Here is a 25,701-nt window from a genome sequence, read left to right as displayed (position 1 = left end):
GGCCTGAGATCAGGCTGATCTCAAACACACAGAAGTAGCTTTCACTCCCTGTCCTGGGATTAAAGGACCCTGACACCACCACACCAGGCTTGATGTCAGTATTCTATTCACTTGGTACAACAATGCATCTGAAACCCTGAAAGGCCAGAGGGCTGCAGAAATAAAACTCTGAAGGGCTTTCAGGAGGCTCAGCTCCTGGGAGCTGGGGGTGAACAGCTGTTTGGGGGGGATGGGGTTTGCACAGAAGGCTCCAGAAATAGCTCCAGGCGCCCCCTGCTGTGGTGTACAAGCAAAGGGGTATTTGACCTCTGACAAATATCTTTCTAAATATGGGGCTGAAGCGAAGTCGTTACAGTGACCTTGGCTGCGGTGACATCTGTTCTGACAGTTGTGGGAAGGCACACCTACTCCTTGTTTATATTCTATTCTCAGTTACCCACAATTGCCACACACCTTAGGCCTGTCAGTGGCTCCTTTGTCTAGAACCTCTTTTTGTCCTCTTAAACTGAGTTTGGGGGCCAACCAGATGGCTTGCAAGTTAAGGGCATTTGCCATGAGCCTGATGTGCCAAGTGTGACCCCTGAAGGCACATGAAGGAAGAAGGGGGCTGACCCTCAAATGTCCTGATTCCCCATGCTTCCGTGGCACGCACTGCCTTCATCCCACCCACCACACACTAAACAGATAGATCTTAAAACATTCGAAAAGGCTCTGCTTGGTGCAGAGCTGAGGTCCGCTCTTAAGTCTGGCCAGCTCCAACACCTTTGGCCCTGGCCCCTGACGCCTCAGATGCTCATCTGTACAGTGCAGGCAACCATGGGGCGGACATCATTATTAAAGAGTCCCTGCTTATCTAGACAAGGAGTAACCGCAGTAGTCTATTAGGTAAGACTTGCTGTCCAGGCGAGCACTACGCTCAGTAGCTCTTTGCTAACTTGATACAAGCTGGACTCATCTGGAGGGGTTGCCTCCATTGGCCCGTAAGCAAGTCTGATTCACGTGTGAGGGCCCAGCTTACTGTGGGCAGTGCCACCCCTCCACACGTGGTCCTCGGCTGTATGAACGATCAGGCTGAGCAAACCTATAGAGTGTCGCCTCTGCTTCCGCCCCTGCACCGAGTTCCTATCCTGATGTCAGGAAAAGCCACGAGCTGAAGTAAACCCTTTCTTCCCACATTGATTTTTGGGGTTTATCACAGCAACGAGAAGCAGGCTAAGACATGGTAGAGAGAATGGGTGACTTCTCTTCCCTGTCTCTAATCCAGTGTACAGAGCTGGCACTCAACATGCTTAGTGAGTGCCCCAGACAAGTCTATGTTTCTTACAAACCAGACGTAAGGTGAGCCTGTAAAACACAGGGGAAGGCTGACAGGAGGGCCGCCCTTGCTTACTTGCCAGGCTCATCAGAGATGCTAGCACCATCACAGCACCCCTCCGGCCACACAGCAGCTATGTGGAGCTGGGAATGAGGCTGCATCTACCCTACCCTTGAAAATGACCTTGTGACACCCCAGGACTCTGACACAGCAGCACATTAAAATAATTCTGAGTATTAGACTTTATTCCCTTATGTAAAAATATTCTCAAGCTGCCCTAAATCAATTCATAAAGCTGACAGATAGCATTTAATCAATTTGGTTAGCTCAGGTTGAACTTGCTCTGGCTGCCGGCAGAGGTTACCCATCCTTTCCTGTGGACACCTGCATATTCTCCAGACATGTGTGCTCCATGAAGTAGTGTGGAAGAGACAGGACTCAAAACATCCACGCTTTGATAGGCCCCGATTTTACTACCGTGCTGGGATCTGTATTTTATGCAAGGCGTTAATGAATCAATGTGAGGGCCCCCACACGCTGGGCTACTTTAACTCACACGGCGCACAGCTTTGTACCTTTACCGTTTAAGTGAAACCCTGTACTCTGTATATTCCACTTACAGGATACACAGGGAGCACGGCACTCCAGACAGGAAACAGCCTGCACAGCAAGTGCAGCCTGTGCTCGCGGAACCAATCCCAGGCTGTTCTACCGAGTATTAAGCTACACACCTTTCCGGGACATATTCACAGATCTGATTTTCACAGGAAAACTACTTGCTGCCTTGGGGAACAAATGCCTTCGGACCAGCAAAAGAACCCCTTTCTTTCTGACAGCCTGGGGCTCTCACCTCAGAGCAGAAGCCAGGAATGAAGAGGAGGGCAGTGGGGAGGAGGCCCCAAGCCCACCCCTGGCAGCCAGCTACTCTCTGCTCCTGGATCCTCCTAGCTGATGCATGTATGAGGAAGACCTCCTCCTTCCCCTGCACTCAGTCTGTAAGCACTGCTCCACAGTGTAGCTGTGTGCTCCGGCCTGTGCCAGACTCTCACCTTTGTCACACACGGAATCCTGCATTCTGTGCCACAGTGCCAGGATGAGAGAGCCGCTTCTCCCTCAGACCTTCTCTAAGAGAACGTGAGGAAGTGTCTACCATAAGAAACTGATCAGAAGGGGGTTGGGGATTTAGCTCAGTGGTAGAGCACTTGCCTAGCAACCGCAAGGCCCTGGGTTCGGTCCCCAGCTCCGAAAAAAAAAAAAAAGAAAAAAAAAAAAAAAAAAGAAACTGATCAGAAGATACCTGAATACCAAAAGGGTTGCAAACGTATCAATACTCACCATCACTATGTTTGTAAGAGTCAGGGCCTGGACTGAGAAGCTGGCAAGGCCTTTCCTTTAACCCTGACCAAAAGCCAGGGGATGTCTAAGCATGACAGCCATTGGCACCTCCAATCTCAAGAGCCATTGTGGGTATCTGTGCCCAGGAGTTTAGGAAACGAGTCAGAGCACAGGAGTGTGCCGAGGACGGCACAAAGCAGTCCTTGGCAATGACCGCACCAGCGTAAAATTGGAAAAGCACAAAGAAGAATCTGATCTGACTGTGGGCAAGTCTGATCGTGAGGAGCAGGGCAACCATACGGCAGTGTGTGAAGTCTGGACAGGACTGGGTAGGAGGCCATTCTTCATCTCCCTGGCATGCAAGACAGGGCTGTGATCCGCTCTTGCAGAACTCCAGTTTACTCAATTTGGACTGTTTTCAAATTACGTTTATCCTGCAGCAATGCTTCCAAAATACTCATCTTGTTTCTCTAGACTAACATTTATACCAAATGCCTGCCCCCAAATAATAATGTAAGCAAAAATATATTTCTTTTTACTAATGGAGGAAGATCTGTTAACAGTGTGTTTTTCCCACGTAGGTCTTAAATTCCTTTATTTGGCAGAATCTCATCTGGAAACAATGAGATGGCTGGAGAGAGGATTTACAGGTTCAGATGAGAAAAACTACACTGTGCAGTGACTTCAGACGGTGACATCTTCCAGTGCCATCCAAGAGAGGAGAGAACCGCTTCCCACTTTAGTGGTGTTGCTTTCTCTTGCTGGAGGAGTGATGACTCCTCACAGCTGTTCATTTTACAGATCACCAAGGGCCAACACACACATCACTGGGTCCCTCAAGGGAGGAGTGATTACTGCTATGTTATGGGTCAGAGAACTGGTGCCCAACATCTTCTCTAGGAACTGGGGTCAGTCACTTGTCAGACAGAAAGCCCAGCCTAGGTCCCAGGCACTGTCTCCTGGCCCCAGCCTCACAGCAGCCTTAGTGGAACACCACATTCCTGAAAGGCCCTGAGGGCAGGTCCCTACCACAGGGCTAGTGTGACAAATGTGCCATGTGGAGCAGTCCTCAGCAGAGAGGACTGTACTGAAAGCCATTCCCAAACACATAGTATCGATGTATTTGCATGTAAATCCGGGGGCCATATCAGATACATTGCTTATTCCTTACTTGAAGATGGATATGCTTTAGAGCAGTGGTTTTCAGCTTAGGGGTCAAATGACCCTTCACAGGGGTCACCTAAGACCATTGGAAAACCACAGATATCTACATTATACTCATAACAGTAGAAAAATTACAGTTATAGAGTAGCAACAAACATAGTTTTATGCTTGGGGGGGGGGGTCACCACAGCATGAGGAACTGTAATAAAGAGTCCCAGCATTAGGCAGGTTGAGAGCCACTGTTTTGAAATTATTCAACTCCAAGAAGTGACTTTTCTTGTCCAGGGCAACTAAATTCCTCTAACATTTACTTGGTGTTCTGCACCCAACACCGCCCCACCATCTGGTCCCTTGCCCAATTCAAGAAGACAGTCAGGAAAGTAAACTTCTCTAAAGGGCTAGGTAGCAAAGAATCCTAAGCTCTGGAAAATGAATTGAGACCACCTCTTCCTTTAAGCCAGTCACAGATGATCTGGGAGTGGAAGCTATTACCCTCCCCATCTGCACACACTGATATCCTGCCTCCAGGAAAAGTTCTTAGTTTCTGTGATTACTTCCACAACTTAAATAGATTTAAATTACTAACAAAGGAGACTATAAAATGTATGATTTCTATTGTCCAAATCACTACATGTAAATAAATAAAATCTAACAACTGATAAAGAATTTGGAAAAGAGTCATTTTCCCCTAAAGCTGCTGATCTTCCAACCTACCTGCCCATCCGTCCACCAGGATTACATTCTAAACACTTTCAGTTCTCTGGCCAACTTCTACTTTGCTTTACTGCAACTACAGCTTCCTGTATCTGTACCGACAAAACAGACCTTTCTCTTAGGGTTCTGAACTCAGCACTTACACCGTCCTTTAAAGCACCTGTGTTCTTGGGACTTAATGATGGACCCATGACACTGCACACTGAATTCTGCTCTTGCTTTAATGTCTCCGAATGCCCAGATGTTCGCACGGCTGCATTTCCTGCCCCATGCAGTTGAGCCCGCAGGAAGCTGTGGAGTAGCCCCTGCTCTCCTGACAGTAATTAATCTCCCGCACTGTCAAACATGTCACATGGCCGTGAATCTCGGATCACCCGCAACACGGCCCCCAGCAGACAGCTGTGCAGCTCACCCCCCTTCCACAGAGGGCTTTATAAATTATCCTTAAGGTAATCTGAGGGCCCGAGTGAAGCTTTAATAAAGATAAAAAGAAAAAGGGAAATTTGTCAAGGACAAATTGGGTGTCATTCAAGCAGACACCTCTTTCGCAGGTTTTCTTCCCTCTAAGACAACTCGTTTCATAACTTGCCAGTGAAGCTGTCTTCATCTAAGCAGTTGGAATGCCTGAAGAACGCTGTTTCGCACAGCCAGCATGCTGACACCCCCCACCTCAGTCTTCCCCAGCACAGTATGATCCCTCGCACCTGCAAAAGCCCCACAGACAGCTGACTGCCAAGACTCCACCACACGGCCCCGCCGCCACGACCAGAGCGCCTGTGTGCAAGGAGAAAGAAAACACAAGTTATCCATCTTGGAGTTTATCAGAGCCTGCTGTGGGCTTGGCTTGGGATGGGAACGTAAGTGAGAACCTATTTTGGAAGCATTCTTCAATGGTGACATAAGTGACTTTCCCAAGGACTTAACTGCATACTAAAATTAGTCAAAGAAGGTCAGGCTGCAGCTACATGATGGTTCTCAAAGTATTTTCAAGGAAGATTTCACACACACAGAGTAAAATAAAGATAATAAACTTATGACAATGGAATAGTTTGCATATTTCCCATATAACACTAAGCATATAAATACAATAATTGATAATTATTCCTGAACAGTGTATGTCAACTCCTTAGTTCTTTTCGAAGTCCTTATCCGCATCCCTCCTTTGAAAGATACCTGAGCAGTACTTTAATTGAAGGGGGAGGGACATGTTTTGAGACAGCATCTAACGATCTCCAGGCTACTCCAAACTCAGGATCATCCTACTTCAGACTCCAAGTGTGATGATTACAGGTGTGTGCTACCATGCCCCGCACTAATTCAGATTATTGAAAACATGTTTATGCTGCTCATTGAAAGCTTGCTGCCTGGTGTCATCTGATCGCACCCCATGGAATACCGCACAATGCTCAGTCTACTCTCTAATTGTCTTCTAAAGTCTGTGGCCTCTCAGCAACCTTACATGCTGGGTCTATTACTTCTGTCCAGGCTTCTGAGGTACAGCCTTGGAAAATACTCCTTTCCTTGGCTTCACTGAGGAAGCCGCCACTAAACTTCATGTATTTAAAGTATACAATTTGATAAGCTTGGGCAGACATGCACACAGACTCACTGCTACAAGGAGACCACAGACTGACTTAGGAGCCAAAAGTTCTGCATCCCTCTGGGAATTTCTCTCCTGAGACCCACGTCACTGTCCTCTCAGCAACTAATATTCCTGCCCCTTGCGACTGGTTTGTATATTCCACAATTTTATTTTATTATCGGATTTTCTTATTTACATTTTAAATGTTATCCCCCTTCCCGGTTTCCCCTCCAGAAACTTGCTATCCCATTCCTCCCACCCCACCCCATCCCCGCTGCTATGAGGGTGCTCCCACCCACCCTCCGCCTCCCTCCCACCTCCCTGCCCTGACATTCCCCTACACTGGGGTATCAGAATGTAGTCCCATTTTCTTTTATCTGCTCCTCTCAAAACAACGCTGTGGTACGTCCACATCACGACAGCTACCGGACGTCATTCCCTTCTTGTTAGTGAGCATGAACCAGACATAGGTGCATCATTTCTTTTTCTAGTTTGGGGCTGTTGGCGATAATCCCACATGAGCATTTACAAACAAGCCTTTCCATGGAAAATGCCTTCCTTTCTGATAAGGAAATAACTGATAACTAAGAAGGAAGTAGGTCCGTTTAACCTTACAAAGCCGCCATGCTGTTTTCCAAAATGGCTGTACATTTCACATTCCCAGCAGCCCTGGCTCACTCGCAACCTTCCTAAGCTTGGTCGCCAGCATTAAGTGTTCCCATTCTAGGAAGTGTACAGTACTATATCACTATGTTGTTTTGTTGTTTTTAGATTTTAAGAGGGGATGGCATGGGCACGTGGGCATAGGTGCCAGAGGTCAGAAGACTTCCGAAGCCTGGGGCTGGAGATTATAGAACGGTGAGCCACTCCCTGTGAGTGCCTGGAACCAAGCCCACATCCTCTGAAAGGGCAGTGCATATCTTAACCGAGTTGCCGCTCCATGGCTTTAATGACGGTATATTGTCTTCACATACTTATCCCCCATCTGTGAATGTTCAAACACTCGTGTATTTGTATCAGGTTGCCTATTATCTAAATTAAAGATATTGCAAAGTTCTTAATATATTCCAAGTACATTTGTAAATATCTGTGACTCACCTTTTCATTCTCTGAACAATGTTTTTTGAATAAGCATTACATTTTCATTAAGTCCAAATTATTTTAATATAATCACAATATTAAAATATATTAATATTCATATTACAGAGGGGGAGATTTGTTCCATTTTGCTTAAGGTAGGGTCTCACTCTTTAGTTCAAGCTGACCTAGAACTCACCACATAAACCACGCTGGTCTTGAACCTGTGGTAATCCTCTGGGTGCTGTCTGCTCAGCACCAAGACCTCTGGTCTGTACCACGGCGCCCAGGTTATAGATCCTGCTTTTGGTGTCATTTGTAAGAAAACTTTGTTTATTTTAATGGCACAAAGATTTTCCCCTATATATTTGAAATTTTAAGTTTTTAAGAGTATTTACATCTTTACCTTTGAGTTAATGTAATCTGTTATGTTATGAAGCCTGGGCCGGGGTTCTTTCATTTTGATTTATGAAAGAACGCCCACTGGTTCTAATGCTTGGAAAAAATAGCCCTCTCCTCAGTGAAAACTCTCTCCAAAAGTCTGCTCTCGAGTTGGTCCTCATTTATAGATACCAATTCTATACTTTCTTGATTATCACACGTTTTAATATAGCTTGAAATTAAGTAGTTTCAGTTTTCCAGATTAGTTCTTTGTCAAGTTTGTTTTTACTCTTTCAGGTTCGTCACATTTCCACATGACTTTTTACATCAGATGGCCAATTCCCACAGCACACCCTTCTGACAGTTCATCCAGATTACATGCATCCATGGACTGTTTTTGGATGGAATGGATACGTTGGCAACACTGCCTTTTTTTTTTTTCTGGCCTCTTCATCATTTTAGCTGCCTTTCTATTTCTATGAAGACAGTATGACCAAAACAACTCATATGAGAAAATGTTTATTGTGGCTCACAGCTGCAGAGGGTAAGAGTCCATCATCCTCATGGTAGGGAATACAGCAGCAGGCAGGCATGACACTGGGACAATAATGTCAGCTTACATCTGACTCACAAGCAGGAGGCAGAGACTAGAGAGCAGGGAATGGCATGGCCTCTTTGAAACCTCATCCCAGTGACACACCTCCTCCAGCAAGGCCACACCTCCTAATCCTTCCCAAACAGTTCCAACAGGGACCAAAGTACTCAAATACTCCTATAAATTTCTCTTAACTTTCCACTAGCATTTCATAGGCTTTGACCCTGGTTTTATCAGATTTATTTTTGAGTACTCCACATGTACTATGTAAAGAAAACTGCTTGCTTTGAACATTCAGTGTCTATCTGCTCATTGCTAATAGTAACTGATTATCAATACAAATGATTTTATATAATTTGTGTTCTACACCATTGGTCACTCAATGGTTCAGCTCTGCTCCTGTGTGGACATCATAAACTTCCTCCACAATTAAAGTCAGGCCTACTTCCTTTCTAATAGGAGTATCATATTTCTTTGCCTTATCCTGAACGACTACACCCATTACCAAGCAGAGTATCTTACTTTTAATGTTTAGAACTGTATAATGACCCAGACATAGTGTAGCGCTGGAGAACTGACCAAACACAATACAAGTAAGATTAAAACAGCTGACTGACTCAGCATCCGTCTCCTGTCTGAGTATTTATTTCCCTGCTGACAACTCCCTCTGGAAGGGTTGTTACAAGATCACTAAGGATTTGATGATGATTCCACAAAAACAAATCAAGACAACACACACAGCCCTGTTTACCTTGACCAGTCCAGGTTTTTAACACTGAATAACAAGATACTTGCTGTGTGATATCTTTCTTCTCAACCCTATGAAGAAGAGTAATTCTCTGTATAGTTACTAAATCTATTGGGCTAAACGTATACCTATCAAACAGGATTTTTAACCCTGCTTAGGAAAACAAATAGGCTTTAAGAAACCTTGCTACAACTGCATTTCTAAAGTCCTGAGCTATACAGCAACAGAATTTGATAGATTTTAGTAAATGCTTTAATGTTTGAAAATAAATGGGTAGCTTTGTGGAAATCATTATTTTCACAATTTCTCTCTAAGCATTAGAGATACAATGGGATACAGGGAAGGACAACGTTAATCTTTTGTAGCAACCATTATGTGTTTAGTCACAATGTGATTAAAAAAAAGTCAGGGAGCATGCATGTTAAATGCCTACCTGTGCACACTTTCCCCGTGTGTGTGTGTGTGTGTGTGTGTGCGTGTGTGTGTGTGTGTGTGTGCGTGCGTGTGTGTGTGTGTGTGTGTGTGTGTGTGTGTGTGTGTGTGTGTGCCTTCCTCACGATAGGTACATGTTCTAGCATTGAGCTATACCTCCAGCCCTTAACAGCAGGCTAGCTTTGACACCATCACTCACTAAAATACTAACTGGAGAAGAAAGGCAGGCATGAACCACATTTTCTTAGTGAGAAGGGGTCATCTTCTATTATTAGTCTCCTGACATTTTCTCAAGAAGAGATTATTCTGAACACTTAAGCTGCTGCCCACGACCTTGATTTATGGCAACAGTAAAGAACAAACAAGGGATGAATGATATCACAGAAGGAGAAGTCAAAGATACTATGTAATTCATAAACTCAGCAAATGTGCAGAACTGTCCTCCAGGTGTTTGTTGTAGGCTCAAGGGAACCACAAAACTTCCAGGACAAACAATCCATGAGGGGTGTGTGTGTGTGTGTGTGTGTGTGTGTATGTGTTACTATATATTATATAAATTATATGTGTGTTACTATATATTATATAAAGTGTGTGTGTATGTGTTACTATATATTATATAAATTATATGTGTGTTACTATATATTATATAAAATGTATACAAAATGTATATAAAATGTGTGTGTGTGAGAGAGAGAGGAGGGCGGTAGGATTTTGAAAGAGAGAGGGAGTGCTGGAGAAGCTTCACAGAGGTGTCTGCTGTGTTCTACAAAGAAAAAGGACCTGCTTACTAAGGGAAGGAAAAAAATCAAAATACATTCCAATGTCTGAAGACTGTTTAAATATAGAATCTCCATGGATAAGCCCAATTTTTTGCTTCACCTAGGCAGAATTAGCTTAAGAAGATAGAAAGAAATCATTTTGTAATAAAGTGAATAGCTATAAAAATCTTAGGAAAAACAGTCCTTAAGTCCCTAGAGAAACTAAAACAAAGTCAGAGGCCAATATTAGTGGTAAATTTAGTGCTAATAATAACTGACAGCAACAGGCACAACTGCCTCCTGTAGCCACTCACACTTCACACAGTAGGACCCTCACCACGGTCTCTTGAAGAGTGTGCAACAGTTAGTGTTAGTTAGGTCATCCTTTAGACAAGAACACTAACGCTCTAGACCTTAGATCACTAGCAAGCCTAGCATCGGTGGGGATGGGACCATATGGTGTGTCCTATAGGACACCGGGATTTAGGTCTAATAGCATGTGCAAACAAATTTATTGTAAATAATTTTAGAGTTACAGGAGAGTTACAACACGAAAACTGAAGAGAAAAACTGTTTCATTCCAATAATGCTTAATTGTCTGTCTGTACGAGATTTTGGTATTTAGTTTTCTTGCCTGGACCTTTTTGAATACATATGCGGACAGTTTAAGTCCCCATAACATTCTCAGCTTGAGTGAGTACTCCCATTGCCACAGAAGTGGGACTATCATTCCTGTTGAGGCAGACAGATGACACAGAAGGGGAGGGAGGGAGGGACAGAAAGGACCCACACATGAAGAAACAATGTTGGAGTCTCAACTTTTAAGTTAAATAAGAATTTAAAAATACAGAAGGCCACATATCCCAGGTATTTGCATCCTGATCTCAATTCTATGGTTTTCCCCCTTTTTCTTTTCAAATAAAGTAAAATAAAAATGAAGCTCTATGATGACTATGTAGACACTTATTTATATCAAAGAGAAATTCAAATTTAAGGGTTGAGACTAGTCATGAGAATGTACTTAATTTCTCCAGTTTTGCGTAGGCAAGCCTTTCTTAATATGAGAGGGAAGATTCTTAATGAGTCCCTATGTACTCTCCTGCTAACTTCCATAGTTCAATGATCAAAGCTGACTACAGAAATCAGTATGCACCTACTAAGTGCATGCCTTTATGCAGTGTCACAAGAGTTGCTACTGTCTATTAGTATGCAAGCTACAAACCTCTGCCCAGCCTTTTCACCTACTGGTAACTCAGTGGCATTGCTATACAGAAAACTGAGCTGAACCATTCCCCAAATGGTTCTCACTTTCTTCCTCCTCCTCCTCCTCTTCCTCCTCCTCCTCCTCCTCCTCCTCCTCCTCTTCCTCTTCCTCCTCCTCTTCCTCCTCCTTCTCCTCCTCTTCCTCCTCCTCCTCTCTCCTTTTTTAAAAAATAATGTTTCATCTTGTAACTTATGTAGACTTATGTAACTTCTCTATGTAGACCAGGTTGGTCTTGAACTAAGGGCATGCACCACCACCTGGTTTTAGCCATTGTTAAAGGCCTATCTGAGGACGAACAATGATAAACTTAGGCTCGCCCCTCCCCAGCCCAGCATGGCAAACTCCTTTAGCAGTATTCATAGGCAAGAGGTACAAACAGGCAGTGTCAGAAATGGATGGAGTCCAAGTGGGGGCAGCTAGCTTCCATGAGAGCACGCCATGAAGAGCTTGTGTTTCTCACTTCTAAAAGCCCACACAAATGAACTCTATTGTCTGATGAAAGACAAACTGAAGAGCAGGGACTCAGCTCTAGCCTGACAACATCCACAACATGGGACTCTAAACTTCCATCCAAAAGGACATTTGACTTCCCGTCTGGTAGAGTATAAGATTTTACTATGTCATTTTCATGGGTACATAATAGGTTATTTCCAAGTCATCTACTCAATTTCAAAATAATGATGTCAGACAACCAAGACAACTAAGACAGCATGAAGGCTTTCACATCTATGTAGCTCTTGGGATCAATCAGTTCTGGGAGACTCATAGCTGTGAGTCCACCAACAGGTGTGCTACACAGCGGAACCAGCATATGACCACTTCCTGGACATGTTCCCTTACGGACTGACAAAGCTACTGTGTAGCCTTGTACAGGATCCCAAGACCATTCTGACAGCTACCTGTGACTCTGTGACAAGGGTCCTGACTGAGAAAGTTTCCTAAGTCATGTCCCCACATGAGCACAACAGAGAAATCACCTCATATAACACAATCTCCTTATGTGACTGTAAAAGCAACTTATGTGGGTAAAACCATAAAGACAAAAACTGGCCACAAGGCTTCTGCTTCCACGAAGACTCTATGACCTCACATTTAGATGTTAAAGAATCACAGAATATATGAAGACAAGTACACCATTATTTAACCTTGAGGGAAATGCAAATCAAAACTCTGCTGAGGCAGTAGTCTACAACTATTTTAGAGTGGCTGTTTCCTTTAAGTCAGTGCACATGGAACAAAGACACAGAGCAGGATCTCTCACGTATGCTGGGGAGAGTGCGGAGTGCACTGGAAACCACTCATAGCCTTATGGGCTTTTGTGCAATTAAGGAATCACCTATACAGATTCTTACACAATTAAGCACATACCCTCTTTCCAGCCCAGGGACACCACTCCTAGGCAGCTTGGGGGGGCGGGGAGGGGGTAGGCCTATGTCCATACATGTAGATACTTACAGAAACTTAGGAATAGCCAGGAAGCCTGGGAATAGCTCAGATGTACATCAGTACTGAATGGAGGCACACATTCTGAAATGCCACAGGGGCAAAAAGCAATACAAAGACCTAACAGCATTCTAGAAGAGAAGGTGGCCGGCAGAGCATGGAATGCTACATACCGTGCTCTGCCTGCTTATGAGCAATAGAAAGCAGTGACTGCTGGGGATTTGGGGCAGGAAGGACACTGGCAACACAGAAACAGGAGTGAGCTGGGCTGTGTGCATGCAGTGGCTCTAACACCCTCAGAACTAATGCATCTTGTGCATGTATGCATAGTACTCCTTGAGGAGCTAAAACTATGTACCACTCCACACATGCATTTAACAGGACTGGGGAGATGACTCAGCAGTTAGGAGCACTGGCTGCTCTCCATGCACTGAATTCAATTCCCAGCACTCACATGGCAGCTCACAACCCTCTGTAGCTACAGCTCCATGGGAGCCAATGCCCTCTTCTGCTCTCTCCAGGTAGCAGGCATACATGTAGTATAGACACAAGCTTGCAGGCAACACATAAAACTAAAACTAAAAATTTAAAAAGAACTTTAAACACAGTACTGGAATCTGTGGTTACTACAAAAACTCCTACCAATTTCTCAGCTAGCCAGAACTCTACAAATGTCCTGATTCTGGAGAGAAATGGACCCAACCCGTCCTTCTGTCTTTGGACCTGCAAGCATTGCCGTGGATGCGAGTGCCGGGGCGTTAGCATGAGCAGCGGCTGTGAATGCTGGCCATTGTGGGGCCCTGCAGTCTGAGTGCTGGCCACTGAGGAGCTCACACAGGGCTCTTGTTTGCTGTTGGACTCACAGTTCTTTTGTCACACACTGAAAAGGGACCTGGTATGCTAAGGGAATGTGACCTTCTCATTGGACAGCTGTTAGATCACGCCTTGAAAAGTGGACCGAGGAATCTGTTTTTACCCTGCACCATGAAGGAAACGTTAAAACATAACAAAAGACCCCAAAACTCCATTAAATGAGTTGCAGTACTTTTAAAATCATCACATATGGTACATCTTTAGTGTCCTAGTTTATCTGAAACTTAAAAAACTCACATTTACTTGTGTGTTGGGGGTGCAGCCACGCCCGTGTGCGCACGCGTGGAGAGCGGCTTGACTCGGGGTCAGAGGATAATGTTTAGGAGTCGGTTCTCTCCTTCTATCATGTGGATCCTGGGAGAGAACTTGGGCCATCGGGCTTGAGGGCGAATACCATCTTGCCGGTACCACCTTACAGCTTACTTTAAAAAGAGCCATGTTTTGAATTCATTTATTCCTCTTTTATATACAACTTTAATAGGATTTATTTTGGAGTTCAAACTAACTATGACATTTTAAAGAATGTTTTCCTTGGCAAACCCATAAAATTATGGTGGCATCAGCTTGGTTTCTGTCTGTTCCTTTTCTTGTAGTAGAGGTGGGACTGGAGTTGGGGTTTTAGCACTGTGCTGCCCAGCTGTCCCCAGCCCCAAGCCATGCCTCGGTTCTGCTTCGTTATTTATACACCCTTCTCACTTGAACAAGAACTTCCCATCTTTCATGACCATTATCCTAGCGAGACCTACATTCTATATCGCAGACCCACAGACTCAGTACAGCTCTCTATGTGTGCGTGCACAGTGCAACACTGAAGTTGTAGATGATGATGACGACTTGTACCATGGAGTTCTCTTCTTATAAAGTCCTCAGCAATGTTGGCAAAGACCCGTGTAATTCACAGCACTGCCCTGGCCCCACGTGATGAAGAACAGGTGCGATGCCTATGCATGTTTAAGTAATAATCAATCTCTGTGCATGTGTGCGTGCCTGTGTGCGTGCCTGTGTGTGGAGATTACAGGTTGAGCTTTGGTAGCTGGCCCTCATCTCCCACCTTGTGGAAGCACTTTCTCCAGCATACTCCACAGCCCACAGGTCCCAGCCTACTGCTGCCATGTCAGCTCACCAGAGGCATCCTGGGATGCACTACCATACTGGCTTTCTATGTAGGTTTTAAGGATTGAACTAGATTGTCAGGCCTGTGTGACAAGCCCATTTTACCTGCTGAGCCACCCTCCCAGCCCTCACCACATACTTCAAGTGTTCCCTTCTATCTATCAGATGAGTGATCTTCCCCAACCCCAGGACGCAGACACTCAAGGCTCCTCGTTCTACTAGGAGTGAGCAGCAGACAGAAGTGAGAGGCAGTCAGAGCCTCCCAGCCTGATGCTGCTCCTTCTGTCTGCCCTGGGGCTGGAGGGGTCTGCACCTTGGCGTCTTTCCACTTATCCTCATTGCTCTTCCTGCAAGCCCACTTATCACACGCCATTCAATTAAGTGGAGAAAACAGGCAGTCCAGTTGAGAGTGAAGCACGATGTTCTGAACATGTGCGTCTCAGCTCCACATGCTGTACCTGACAGCACGCACAGCTCAGCAGTGTCTGAAACAGCCTGTAAGTCACTTGGAAAAGCACTCAGCTGCTGGCTGGCATCTGGAGTATTTAAACTTCTACTCACTACGATCTTTTTCCATCACATACCCACACTGTTGGGCATTAGGGAAAATCTTCACATGATGATTAAAAAACTTACTTTCAAGGATTCCCACAAGGGAAACTGGACCAAGGAGAAAGGAATCTGGAGAGAGAGAAAAATCATGCAGATTAGATAAAAATAAATCAGTGGTTGACCTGGCATTCTTGTAAGAACCTGCGATTATTAATGTTTCATTTTACTGTATGACTAAAATAAAACCAGTATTAAGCAAATAAGCAGGCCCAGCACGTGTTTAAAAAGCTGATAAACCCTGGCCACAGAGCCTCTTCTAGTTCAAGCCAAGGAACATGAAGAGCAGTGTGAAGCCCTGGGAAATGGGGAGAAAACCTCAGCACCGACAAGGCTGACACAGAAGCAAGACACAAACCATCTTCCCATAGCAACAGCAACCGTGAGAGCCCGCCAGTTCTACGGCAGAGCTATGGCGGTGTGCTCTCAGCCAGCGTGTGAGCGCTCAGAAGAGCATCTGAGCAGAAGAGAGCGGATGACGGGGCGGGAAAGAGGTGAAAGATGGAGACACTATGAAGAGAGACAAAGTGGAGAAAGAAAAGCAAGCAAAAAGAGGCAAGGGAGGAGTGGGAAGAAATGTGAGGAGAGGACGGAGGTGGGGTAGGAACAGACAGGCAGGCATGAAGGAAAGAAAGTGGAGGGTGATGACCAGGAAGGAAGAGGGGCAGGGGGGATGGAGGGAAGTAAAGTCCAAAGCCACTTAGAGGAGCATGTCAACATGGCAGACTCCAGAAGCCTGCTGACTGCCAGGGAGGGGAACAGCTGCACCCCTGAAGAAGAAAAGCTCTGGGAATGGTGCTCCATGCAGACTACAGTAAACCCAATGGAGCCAGGGAGAAAGTCACCCACCCCATCAAAGAGGTCAACATCACAATACTTAGAAAGTGTTCACAGTGTTTACTTCAATTATGGGACAGAATCACCAAGTCCACAGTAAGCTGTGCCTCACTGAACCTGCTAAGAAGCCATAAGCCAATCAGAGCTGTCATCACTCTGTTGACAGATGAGCAGGCTGGGTTCAAAGAAACTGTGTAACTCACCAAAAGATAATAGGAACTTCAGAGTCACACCATCAGACTTCAGAGCCCTAAGGACTAATTTACCTGCAAAGGCCTCTAACTGTATTTATCTGCTTATTAATTCCCACACAGTGCAACTACCCCTTTGCTTTTAACTGAACTTTTTGAAACTGTGAAGAAGGAGGAGGAGAAGGAGGAAGAGGAGGAGGAAGAGGAGGAGGAAGAGGAGAAAGAGGGGGGAGAGGAAGAGGGGGAGGAGGGGGGAGGAAGAAGAAGAGGGGGGAGAGGAGGAGGGGGAGAGGAAGAGGAGGGGGAGAGGAGGAGGGAGAGAGGAAGAGGAGGGGGGAGAGGAGGAGGGGGAGAGGAAGAGGGGGGGAGAGGAGGAGGAGGTAGAGGAGGTAGAGGAGGTAGAAGAGGAGGAAGAGGAGGAGGAGGAGGAGGAGCAGGAGCAGCAGCAGCAGCAGCAGCAGCAGCAGCAGCAGCAGCTACATTTCCAAAATAAAAATGAACTCCAGTGGACTCCAGATGCTGCTTTCCCATCACTGCCCTGTCTAGCACATTCAGTGCCAGCAGAGGTGACACTCAGGGGTATAGTGGCCCCCGTGTTGCTGTCTCTGTGCAGTTTAGTTCAGGTATAGACCGCAGGAAGTGTTGACTAGTGTGCATCCCCGTATCTTTCAGAAGAATTAGCAGGTGTGTCGTCACACGGACTTGGGGTGAGAAGCCACTGCTGGGCTTAGTCAGAACTCACAGTCCATCAGCATCTGTCCAAAGAGATGGTGCTGCTGAGAGGAACTGACAATACCACAGAGATGGGATCTGTCCTACTCAGAATATGTGTGCCAGTGTCACTAGTTTGGATTAATTTGACAAATGAAAATCTTGGAGAAACTGGTACTTATCATAAGTAAGTAGTCAGCCACCCTATGTCTCGAAGTCTCACAAGAAATTAAATTAAGTGTTTTGATTCTCAAAACGATTCTGACATTGATTATCCTGAAACTCAAGAGCTGTATTTTCAATGAAATCAAATACCAAAACCAAAATGCTGGCCATGCACAGGCTTCTGAGAACTTGTCCAGAGCCTTGAGAAATCACATTGTGCTGTGTGATACAGACAAGAGACGTAGCAGGCAGGACTTAGACTCTTCTAGTTCTAAGTTTCTTCTTGGGACTTTTCCCGAATGTGAAGACATCACATTCTACAACAATATTAAATTTTATGCCTATAAATTAAAAGGCTTACATGGTTGTAAAAGCTATTGCTAGAATTACTCATTTTCTTTTATTAAAATAACCTAAGAATATACACAGAATGTCACCTGAATTTATTTGGCTGTTGAGACAATTTAATTTTCATTCCATAGATAAATATTTTGCCCTTTGCCTCAATTGCAAGTTATGCATAAAATTCTTCCTTCAGCTTAAAGAGGCAACTTATATATAATATACTGGACACCCTGGCACAACTATTCCCAGGAACATTCGCTTTACAAAGAAAGCCCACAGTAATGCCGCTTCACTCCCTACGATAAGGTTAGCTGACAGTCTAAGACAACCGAACATGCTGAGAATGCTTGAATACATCATTTCCTTTTGGACTTTTAGTAATGAAAGTCCCCTCATAAGTGAACTCCTGATGCGTGAGAAATTTCCGAATGTAAGTCAAAGCCATGCAGGCTGTCAGTCACAGTAAGAGGAAACCACTGCTATGGAGGCGGGTCACACAGCTGTCGGGCACCCACAGCTGTTCCTAACGTGGCCAGAACATGGGCTCCTGGAGAGCTGCCTCCCCTCCCCATGTCTGGTTGAAGTGCAAAAACACTGATATTTCTTTAAAACACAGAATTTCATACCCCAAACAGATGCAAGCCATTATCCCCAATGCTTTAGAGATGAAGAACATGAACAGCTATACTCAGAGGCCATCTATTACAAAATACGACATAACAAAAGTTACAAGATGGGTCAGTGTTGTGACCTGTTTAAGGCCTCCATTTAAGATGTTTTGACTGGGTAAGGCTGTTAAGGCCCGTGGCACTAATAAGTGGGTAGCAATAAACTCACCTGCCATCAAAGCAGGGGACCTTGCTACAATTCAACATGGATTCCACTCAGCAACAAGCGTAGCAGCAATTCTATCCTAGAGCGTATGTGAGGATCCTGGATCCTGGGTGAGCTAGAGAAGATGAAAGTCAGATGTCCCTAGCAGGAAGTGCTGGTATCACTAATGACATGAACAATACACATGGTTATCTCATGAGCAGGACTTAGCTGTCCTGGACTGAACAACTATGCCTGAATTCAATCAATGCTTCTAACCTTGTGATCGTAAGAGAGGTAACCCTCTAGTATATTAATAGACAGGGAAGTGATTTACAACTGAAAATCTATAAAATATCACTTCCAAGGTATCATTTACCTCTGTAATTTTATTATTCCATTGCACAATCACATAACAAGATACTTTTTAAATAAATAAGGCTAGGTTATAAGCTACAACAGATATAATATGAATGAAGAACAAAAAATTAAGAGTAAATGTCATTACATTTACACTTAGTAAAAATGATCAACTCTCTATAAGCTCAAGGAAATGTGAGAGAATCAAAATTACAAGGTTATCATGGTCTGTCCTAATTGTTAGCTTGGGCAGATTTAAAATTACAATGGACATGTCTCTGGCCATGTCTATAAAGGATTATGTAGACCAGGTTATTGGAAGTAGGAAGATGCACCCTAAATATGGATGGTATCACTCCAAGGACTGGGGTCCTAGCCACAATAAAAACAAGAAAATGAACTCAGCGTAGATGCTCTGCTTCCTGACTGGAACCAAGTACCCAGCTGTCTTCAGGTCCCTCTCACAAGTCTTCCCTTCCTGGATGGACTGGGTCCACTCAAACCATGATCTAAAATAAACCCTTGTTCCCTTATGTTGTAAGTATTTTGTTGTGGAAACAAGACAAATTACTAACATCTAAGACTTAAGCATGGAAGTGATCAGCTTGCCACTGACACAGAAATAGGTCCAAAGCTAGCCCAGCTCCCTTGCCAAGGAATCCTCTAAGGGGGAGCTCTCCTCTGACGAATGGCAGCTTCCAAATTAGTGTGCTTCATGTAGGGCTTCCCACTCTAGTGTCCCACAGATGACAGCCAATCTCCTCTTGCAGACTCGTCCCTTTCTGTTCAATCCCAGTGGTGAACAAGGACAAATGATGGTGGGATACATAAAAATCTCCTTGGTTCAAAACAACTGCCACTCTTTAAAAAGAGGGGTGCTTCACGAGAGCCATCCAGAGTCTACTAGGAACTGCAGATCTGGACAGAATTTCAAAAGTAAACACCTTGTGGTTTGCTTAACTTAACCATATCAATCCACTGACTAACACTGCACAAAGAGAAGTGTGTATCTCATAAAAGAAATAGAATTCAATGATGAAGTGCAGGGTGGGATAGAAGGCACACTTCTTTAATCCCAGCACCCAGGAGTAGGGGGAGACGACCCTGTCTCAAAGAAAAAAAGGAAATACTGAAATGAATTCCTTTTAGGTTAATGAGGCACTCTAAGATAGCTTTCTAAGTTAAGCATATTATGGCGGGAGAGAGGGAAACTAGCCGAGAGAAGAGTGAACACACTAAAGTTCAAGTAAATCTTAGAGACAACAAGGGGGTTAATCACTCCATCGATAACTTGGGCGTCAGACACATGCAGTGCAGCTCCATCTTTTATTCTGTAGAATCATCACAATCATCCTACCTGGGCAGAAGTGACTCAGTGCCTCAACTTACTGATACTGTTACTGTATCAGTCATATGACACTAGCGTAGTGAAGAGAGGTAAGGGAAACGAACCCTCCCTGCTTTAGGTTGCTTTTGTCCAGTGTTTCATTGTAGACGCACATGCACACGCACACACGGAGTGAACACAGGAGACAGTTAAAAGCAGTAAGTGGCTGGCTTACCACAGCCACAAGAAATGTCAAATTAGTCTCTAATTCACTATTTTCTTATGTTTGCCCTCCCACATACACACCAGTGTGGGGGGACTGGTTCTTTATTTCAAAAAGACACTTACCAATACTCAGCTGCACCCTGAGGCTGCTCTCTTTCTAACTGGCCCCCAAAAAGCCACAGAGAAGGATACACCGAAGGCAGGAAGCTGCAGGGTGCCAGCCACACAAACCTCAGAGAAGCTGCCTGAATGTGGCAGCTGGGTAAGGAACTCTGAAAGATCAGCCCGCTGCCAGCCCATGAGACTGCAGAATTCTCACAGGCTCTGATACCTTTCAACGTCTCTATGGAGATAATCAGGTACTATCCTAAAAGGTCTGCCTTTATGTTACTCTTTTTCCCTTGCAGCTTTTAATAGTCTTTCTTTGTTCTGTATGTTTAGTGTTTGATTATTATGAGCTGAGGGAGTTTCTTTTCCGGTCCTGTCTACTGGGTATTCTGTATGCTTCTGTACTTTGATAGGAAGCTCCTTCCTGTGGAGACAACCATGGATGCTATCCCAACTTACTCTACCCTATCCTGAAAACTTTTCATCACAACAGGGAGAAAGGCATCCATGATAAAACTAAAATGTAAGCAGAATCTGTCTACAAACCCAGTCTTAAAGAAAGCACTAGAAGAAAAACTTCAACCTGAAAAGGTTAATCGTGGCCAAGAAACACAGAGCAAAGAATCTCCAAACCAGGGAACCAAAGTGGGGAGGGAAAGAGCACAACAAAATGGCAGATGCCAACAAGCACTGCTCATGGGTATCGCTCAACATCAGGGCTCTCAAATCTCCAACTAAAAGACACAGGCTAACAAAATGGATGAGAGAACAGGATCCATTCTACTGTTGGATTCAAGAAGCACAGGTTAAAATCAAGGGTAGCCATCACCTCAGGGTAAAAGGATGGAAATAGTGAATGGACCTAAAAAGCAAGCCAATTAGGATTTTAATATCTGACAAAATAGACTTTAAACCAAAACTAATCAGAAGTGACAGGGAAGGACACTACATACCCATCAAAGGGAAAATCCACCATGAGGACACTGCAGTTCTTAACATCTATGCCCCAAACACAAGGGCACCCAGGTTCATAAAGGAAACACTACTACAGCTAAAATCACACGTGACCCGTCACACGCTGATAGTGGGAGACTTCAATAACCCACTCTCACCAACAGACAGAATATCAAAGCAAAGATTAAACAGAAATGCTGGAGCTACTTGATGTTATAAACCAAATGGACCTAATATTTACAGAATACTTCACCCAAGCACAGAAAATATACCTTCTCGGCATCTCACAAAACTTTCCCCAAAGCTGATCACATACTCAAACACAAAGCAAAGCTCAATAGATAAAAAAAAATTAAAGAACTCTGCATCCTATCAGACCACCATGAATGAGAACTGAAAAAAAAACCATATGGCACTTTCACAGCAAATACCTGAGGGCTTCCCAGGCCATTCAGGGCCAGGGGAGAAGTACAGATGATGGGTACAGAAGTACAGAAGGACAGCATGTTCTCCTACTCATGGTATTCAGAATAAATCACGCCTGGTTCAAATAACACACTGGGAGGGAGGCAAGAGGAAGGGCCAAGTATGGGTTCACTTTGTTGGCAGACATTTCTCCTCTGCATAGCACCTTGTTCCCATGAAATCTGTAAACAGTTTAGTTAACAGAGCCACATGCATCCAGCCATTTCCTTCCGAAACCTCGTTTAGAGTCTGTGCCGATTAGGTAGGGCACGTGAACTCACCTTTCCTTGGACCTTTTACCATTTCTTTTTTTTTTTTTTTTCTTTTTTTTTTTTTTTTTTTCGGAGCTGGGGACCGAACCCAAGGCCTTGTGCTTCCTAGGCAAGCGCTCTACCACTGAGCTAAATCCCCAGCCCACCTTTTACCATTTCTTATGGCCACCTTCTTTTCTGTTTAACATGTGCTTTAAGTCTTGTCCAAACTAGAAATGCACTCGTGTTCTAAGAGAAGCACTGTTACTAGGACTATAGAAACATCAAAGGAGACCAAGAAGAGCAGAGCTGGTGGAGGAAGAATCACGAGCACAGGAACAGAAAGACCTCACGGGGCAGAAGAGTCAGAAGGAAGCAAGGTAAAGGAACACTTGCTGAAGCCTGTTTAAAACTTCTATTCACTTCTCTTACACAGTCAGTCACCTGTAGGACATCTGCCTGTTACACACAACCTGATGCAGTGACCTGTGCACACTCAGACTTGAAAACCACTGAGATAATGTTGAGTATGGAATAAAGCAATTGTAGAACTGTGCACAGTCAGACCATTCTATTTTAAGGTGTTAGCAAATTCTACCTGGAGGGCTGATGGGGCAGCAATTCAAAAAGAACTCCTCGCCTGGGGAAGCCCAGCTATGTTGTAGTATTAAACTCCTTAGCTGTGATCCATGCTCCAGGTCCACACTTTGCTGTAAGCAGCATGGATGGGGTTATACACAGTGCTAGCACTGGGCCTGGCTTACAGGAGATGAGAGAGGTTGAAGTCTGTGGCTCACTAAACTCAAAAACCACATGTGACATTCTGAAAGCTGCAGAAGGGGGCAGTCAACTGTGTCTTGTGTGTCCAGACTGTTCTTTCTCTCCATGGCCTCCCAGAGGACCATGCCCCAAGCACCCTTGTAGAGTTCCACTTTACAAAGTGCTAGGCCCCTGAGGGCCTTGGGTAAACTAGAAAAGCACATGCTACTCTATGATAACAGGGCAGAGGCAACTAAAGATTGAAAGGCAACAAAGGTGGCCTTGTGTCAAGAATGAATCAGATGCTGTGAGACCTTGAACACAGAAAGGACACTAACTCTTCTTACTATTCCTGCCACCTCAGTTGACCCCAGGCTCATCATCAAAACAATGAGTCCACATGCAAACATGGGGGAAATGAGACATTTCCACAATGGCCGTCTATGAGCTCAGGAGCAAGCATAGAAGACCCTGAGCAAAATGAGGGGCTAGAGACCTTGATAGGGTCATGGGACCATCTGAGGCAGCAGGACTGAAACCCATGTGAGAAGCTAAGAGAAACAACATGGTCCCATCAGGAGACTGCATGCTCAACGTGCACTTGGTTTGGAGTTCTGCAGGTGCTAACACCCAAACCGCTTTTCCCTGCAGCAAAACTGGTTTCTCAACAATTCCCTCCAGTTCCATCTCACTCAGCCAGCCACGCACTGACAAGGTAAGCACAAAGTCAGCCTGTGAAAGACTCACTGTCCGGAGGGAGACATGATTCACAGATTCCGTGTAGAAAGGGAACTTGGAAACCATGGGGACACTGTGCTCCTAAGCCCTTAAAGAAAGAATAAACTCTAAATATTACAGAGTGAATTCCAAATTGCAAACATTGACAATGTTTCATGAGCAGTGAAGCATATTCTAGCAATGTGAACCTGTCCCACCATTCTGACATCAGTGTGATTTCCAGTTAAGAGCGGAATGGAGTGCCGTGTAAACACCTCAACTGAATCAGAAAAGGTTCCTGAAAATATAATATGCATATAGTGAAATGCAAAATATCTACCAGACTGTGAACAGTAAGGAATTTTCATCCTTAAGAAATAAGAATAAGGGCGTGCATGATGGTTCAGCAGGTAAGATGTCTGCTACCAGCCTCGGTGGCCGGAGCTTGATGCCAGGAGCCCAAAATGGTGGAAAATGAGAACTGACTACATAAGTGGTCCTCTGACCCCATCCCCAACACACACACACACACACACACACACACACACACACACACACACACACACTGTAGTAGATAATTACACATGTACATGCACACACACACACAAAGAAATGTTAAAACAATTTCAAATAAAAATTAAATTTTAAAACATGTATAAGAGAGTAACATCTACTATAACATTAAATGGCAACAGACAGACAAACCAAAACCAAACAAACCAAAGGCCCTGGGTACCCCTTTGATAAACGACCAGGAACAGGGAAGGCTGTTCAGGGCTCTATTCAGGACTCATCACTTCTACTCAGCGTTGGACTGGAGGGCTGAACCAGAGCAGCCAAGCAAGAGGGAGACCAGCGACTGCATAAGGAACGGGAAGATCGGAGTTGTGAAGCCTGCCGATTCCTATCACTGGCAAGGATAGGGGCAACGAGAGCCCGCAAATGGCCGGCTCACTCTGGGAAGTTGTTTTTGTTTTGTTGTTTTGTTTTTTAGACAAAGCTTCCCCACATAGCCCAGTCTGGACTTGAACTTGCAACCCTTTGACTCAGCCTCCCTAGAATTTCAGGCACCATGGCATATTAACCACATGTTTGACTTACAACAAATATCTATACAAAGATGTATATAAAATTGGCAGGGTTGCTTTACTAACCTGGGCCCAAGCTGACAGCCCTAATGTCTACCTGCGGGGGAATAGATGAGCCAATGGTCATATCTTACTCAACTAAATACCACTCAACAACCCAAAGGAAGAGGCAACTGTTGTATTTGTGACTGAACTCCAAACAATGTGTGAAGCTAAAGAAAGATGGGAGCTAGTTAAGCAGTAATTCTCAACCTGTGGTAACAACCCCTTTAGGGGTCAGATGACCCCTTCATAGGGTCACTTATGACCATCAGAAAAATACAGATATTTGCGTTACAATTCCAATAGTGGCAAAATCACAGTTATGAAGTAGCAGTGGAAGTGACTGTATGGTTGAGTCAACACAACATGAGACACTGTACTAAAGGAGCGGAACTGGAAAAGCTGAGACCCACTGAGGCCAGCTGACCTCTGACGCTTTCACTTTGATCAAAGATGGCTGACTCTCAAATTCTTGTCCAAAAGAAAGGCTCTTTTGGCAGCAATTCCTCAGGAGGAATCTCAGATCCCTCTGAGCCTGCCTTATCCAGTAAGATCCTGCTTCTCAGCTGAACCTACCAATCACAAAATGGAATCTTTCCCAGTTCAATTCAAGGAGGAGAAATGAGACCTAGCCCTGTCCCACTCTATAGAATATATAAGAGGCCAAACTCTGCCCTCCGACCCCAGGATTGAAGCACCCCACAGTCCCTTACAGGAGTCTGTGTCTTTGAATGCCTTGTGCTCCTTCTGCTTCAATATATCCTGGCTGTGTGCTGGGACTGCAAACTTCTTACCTAGTGAGTCTTTACCTGATGGAGAAGTGGACCCGAGAAAACCACTAGAGGGCGACAGTAACAAGAACCAGATAGCAAAGGAGACCTACAGTTTAATTCCATACAATTCAGGTTGTCTAAATAAACCAATCCATTTTCACATACCC

The 25,701-nt window shown here is 44.6% G+C and overlaps 1 protein-coding gene across 11 annotated transcripts in view; it reads right to left on the bottom strand.

Moving 5' to 3' along the window:
* Window positions 1-25,701, bottom strand: part of Slc25a26 (solute carrier family 25 member 26) — a 96,632-nt gene that overhangs the window by 6,695 nt on the left and 64,236 nt on the right. For 5 of the 11 annotated variants that reach the window (XM_039107818.2, XM_039107820.2, XM_039107822.2 and 2 more), the window contains 2 exons: window positions 15,431-15,475; window positions 5,233-5,302 (listed from right to left, as the gene is read on the bottom strand). In XM_039107818.2, coding sequence (XP_038963746.1) covers window positions 5,233-5,302; window positions 15,431-15,475 — 115 coding nt within the window. Of the gene's footprint in view, window positions 1-1,794; window positions 5,001-5,232; window positions 5,303-15,430; window positions 15,476-25,701 lie in introns of those variants that run through there. The other 6 variants (XM_063286288.1, XM_039107819.2, XM_039107823.2 and 3 more) reach the window with 3 other exon arrangements.

This window comes from Rattus norvegicus, chromosome 4 (assembly GCF_036323735.1).
Source record: "Rattus norvegicus strain BN/NHsdMcwi chromosome 4, GRCr8, whole genome shotgun sequence".
NCBI classification, from domain to species: Eukaryota; Metazoa; Chordata; class Mammalia; order Rodentia; family Muridae; genus Rattus; species Rattus norvegicus.
This window is presented reverse-complemented; position numbering and strand designations above follow the sequence as displayed.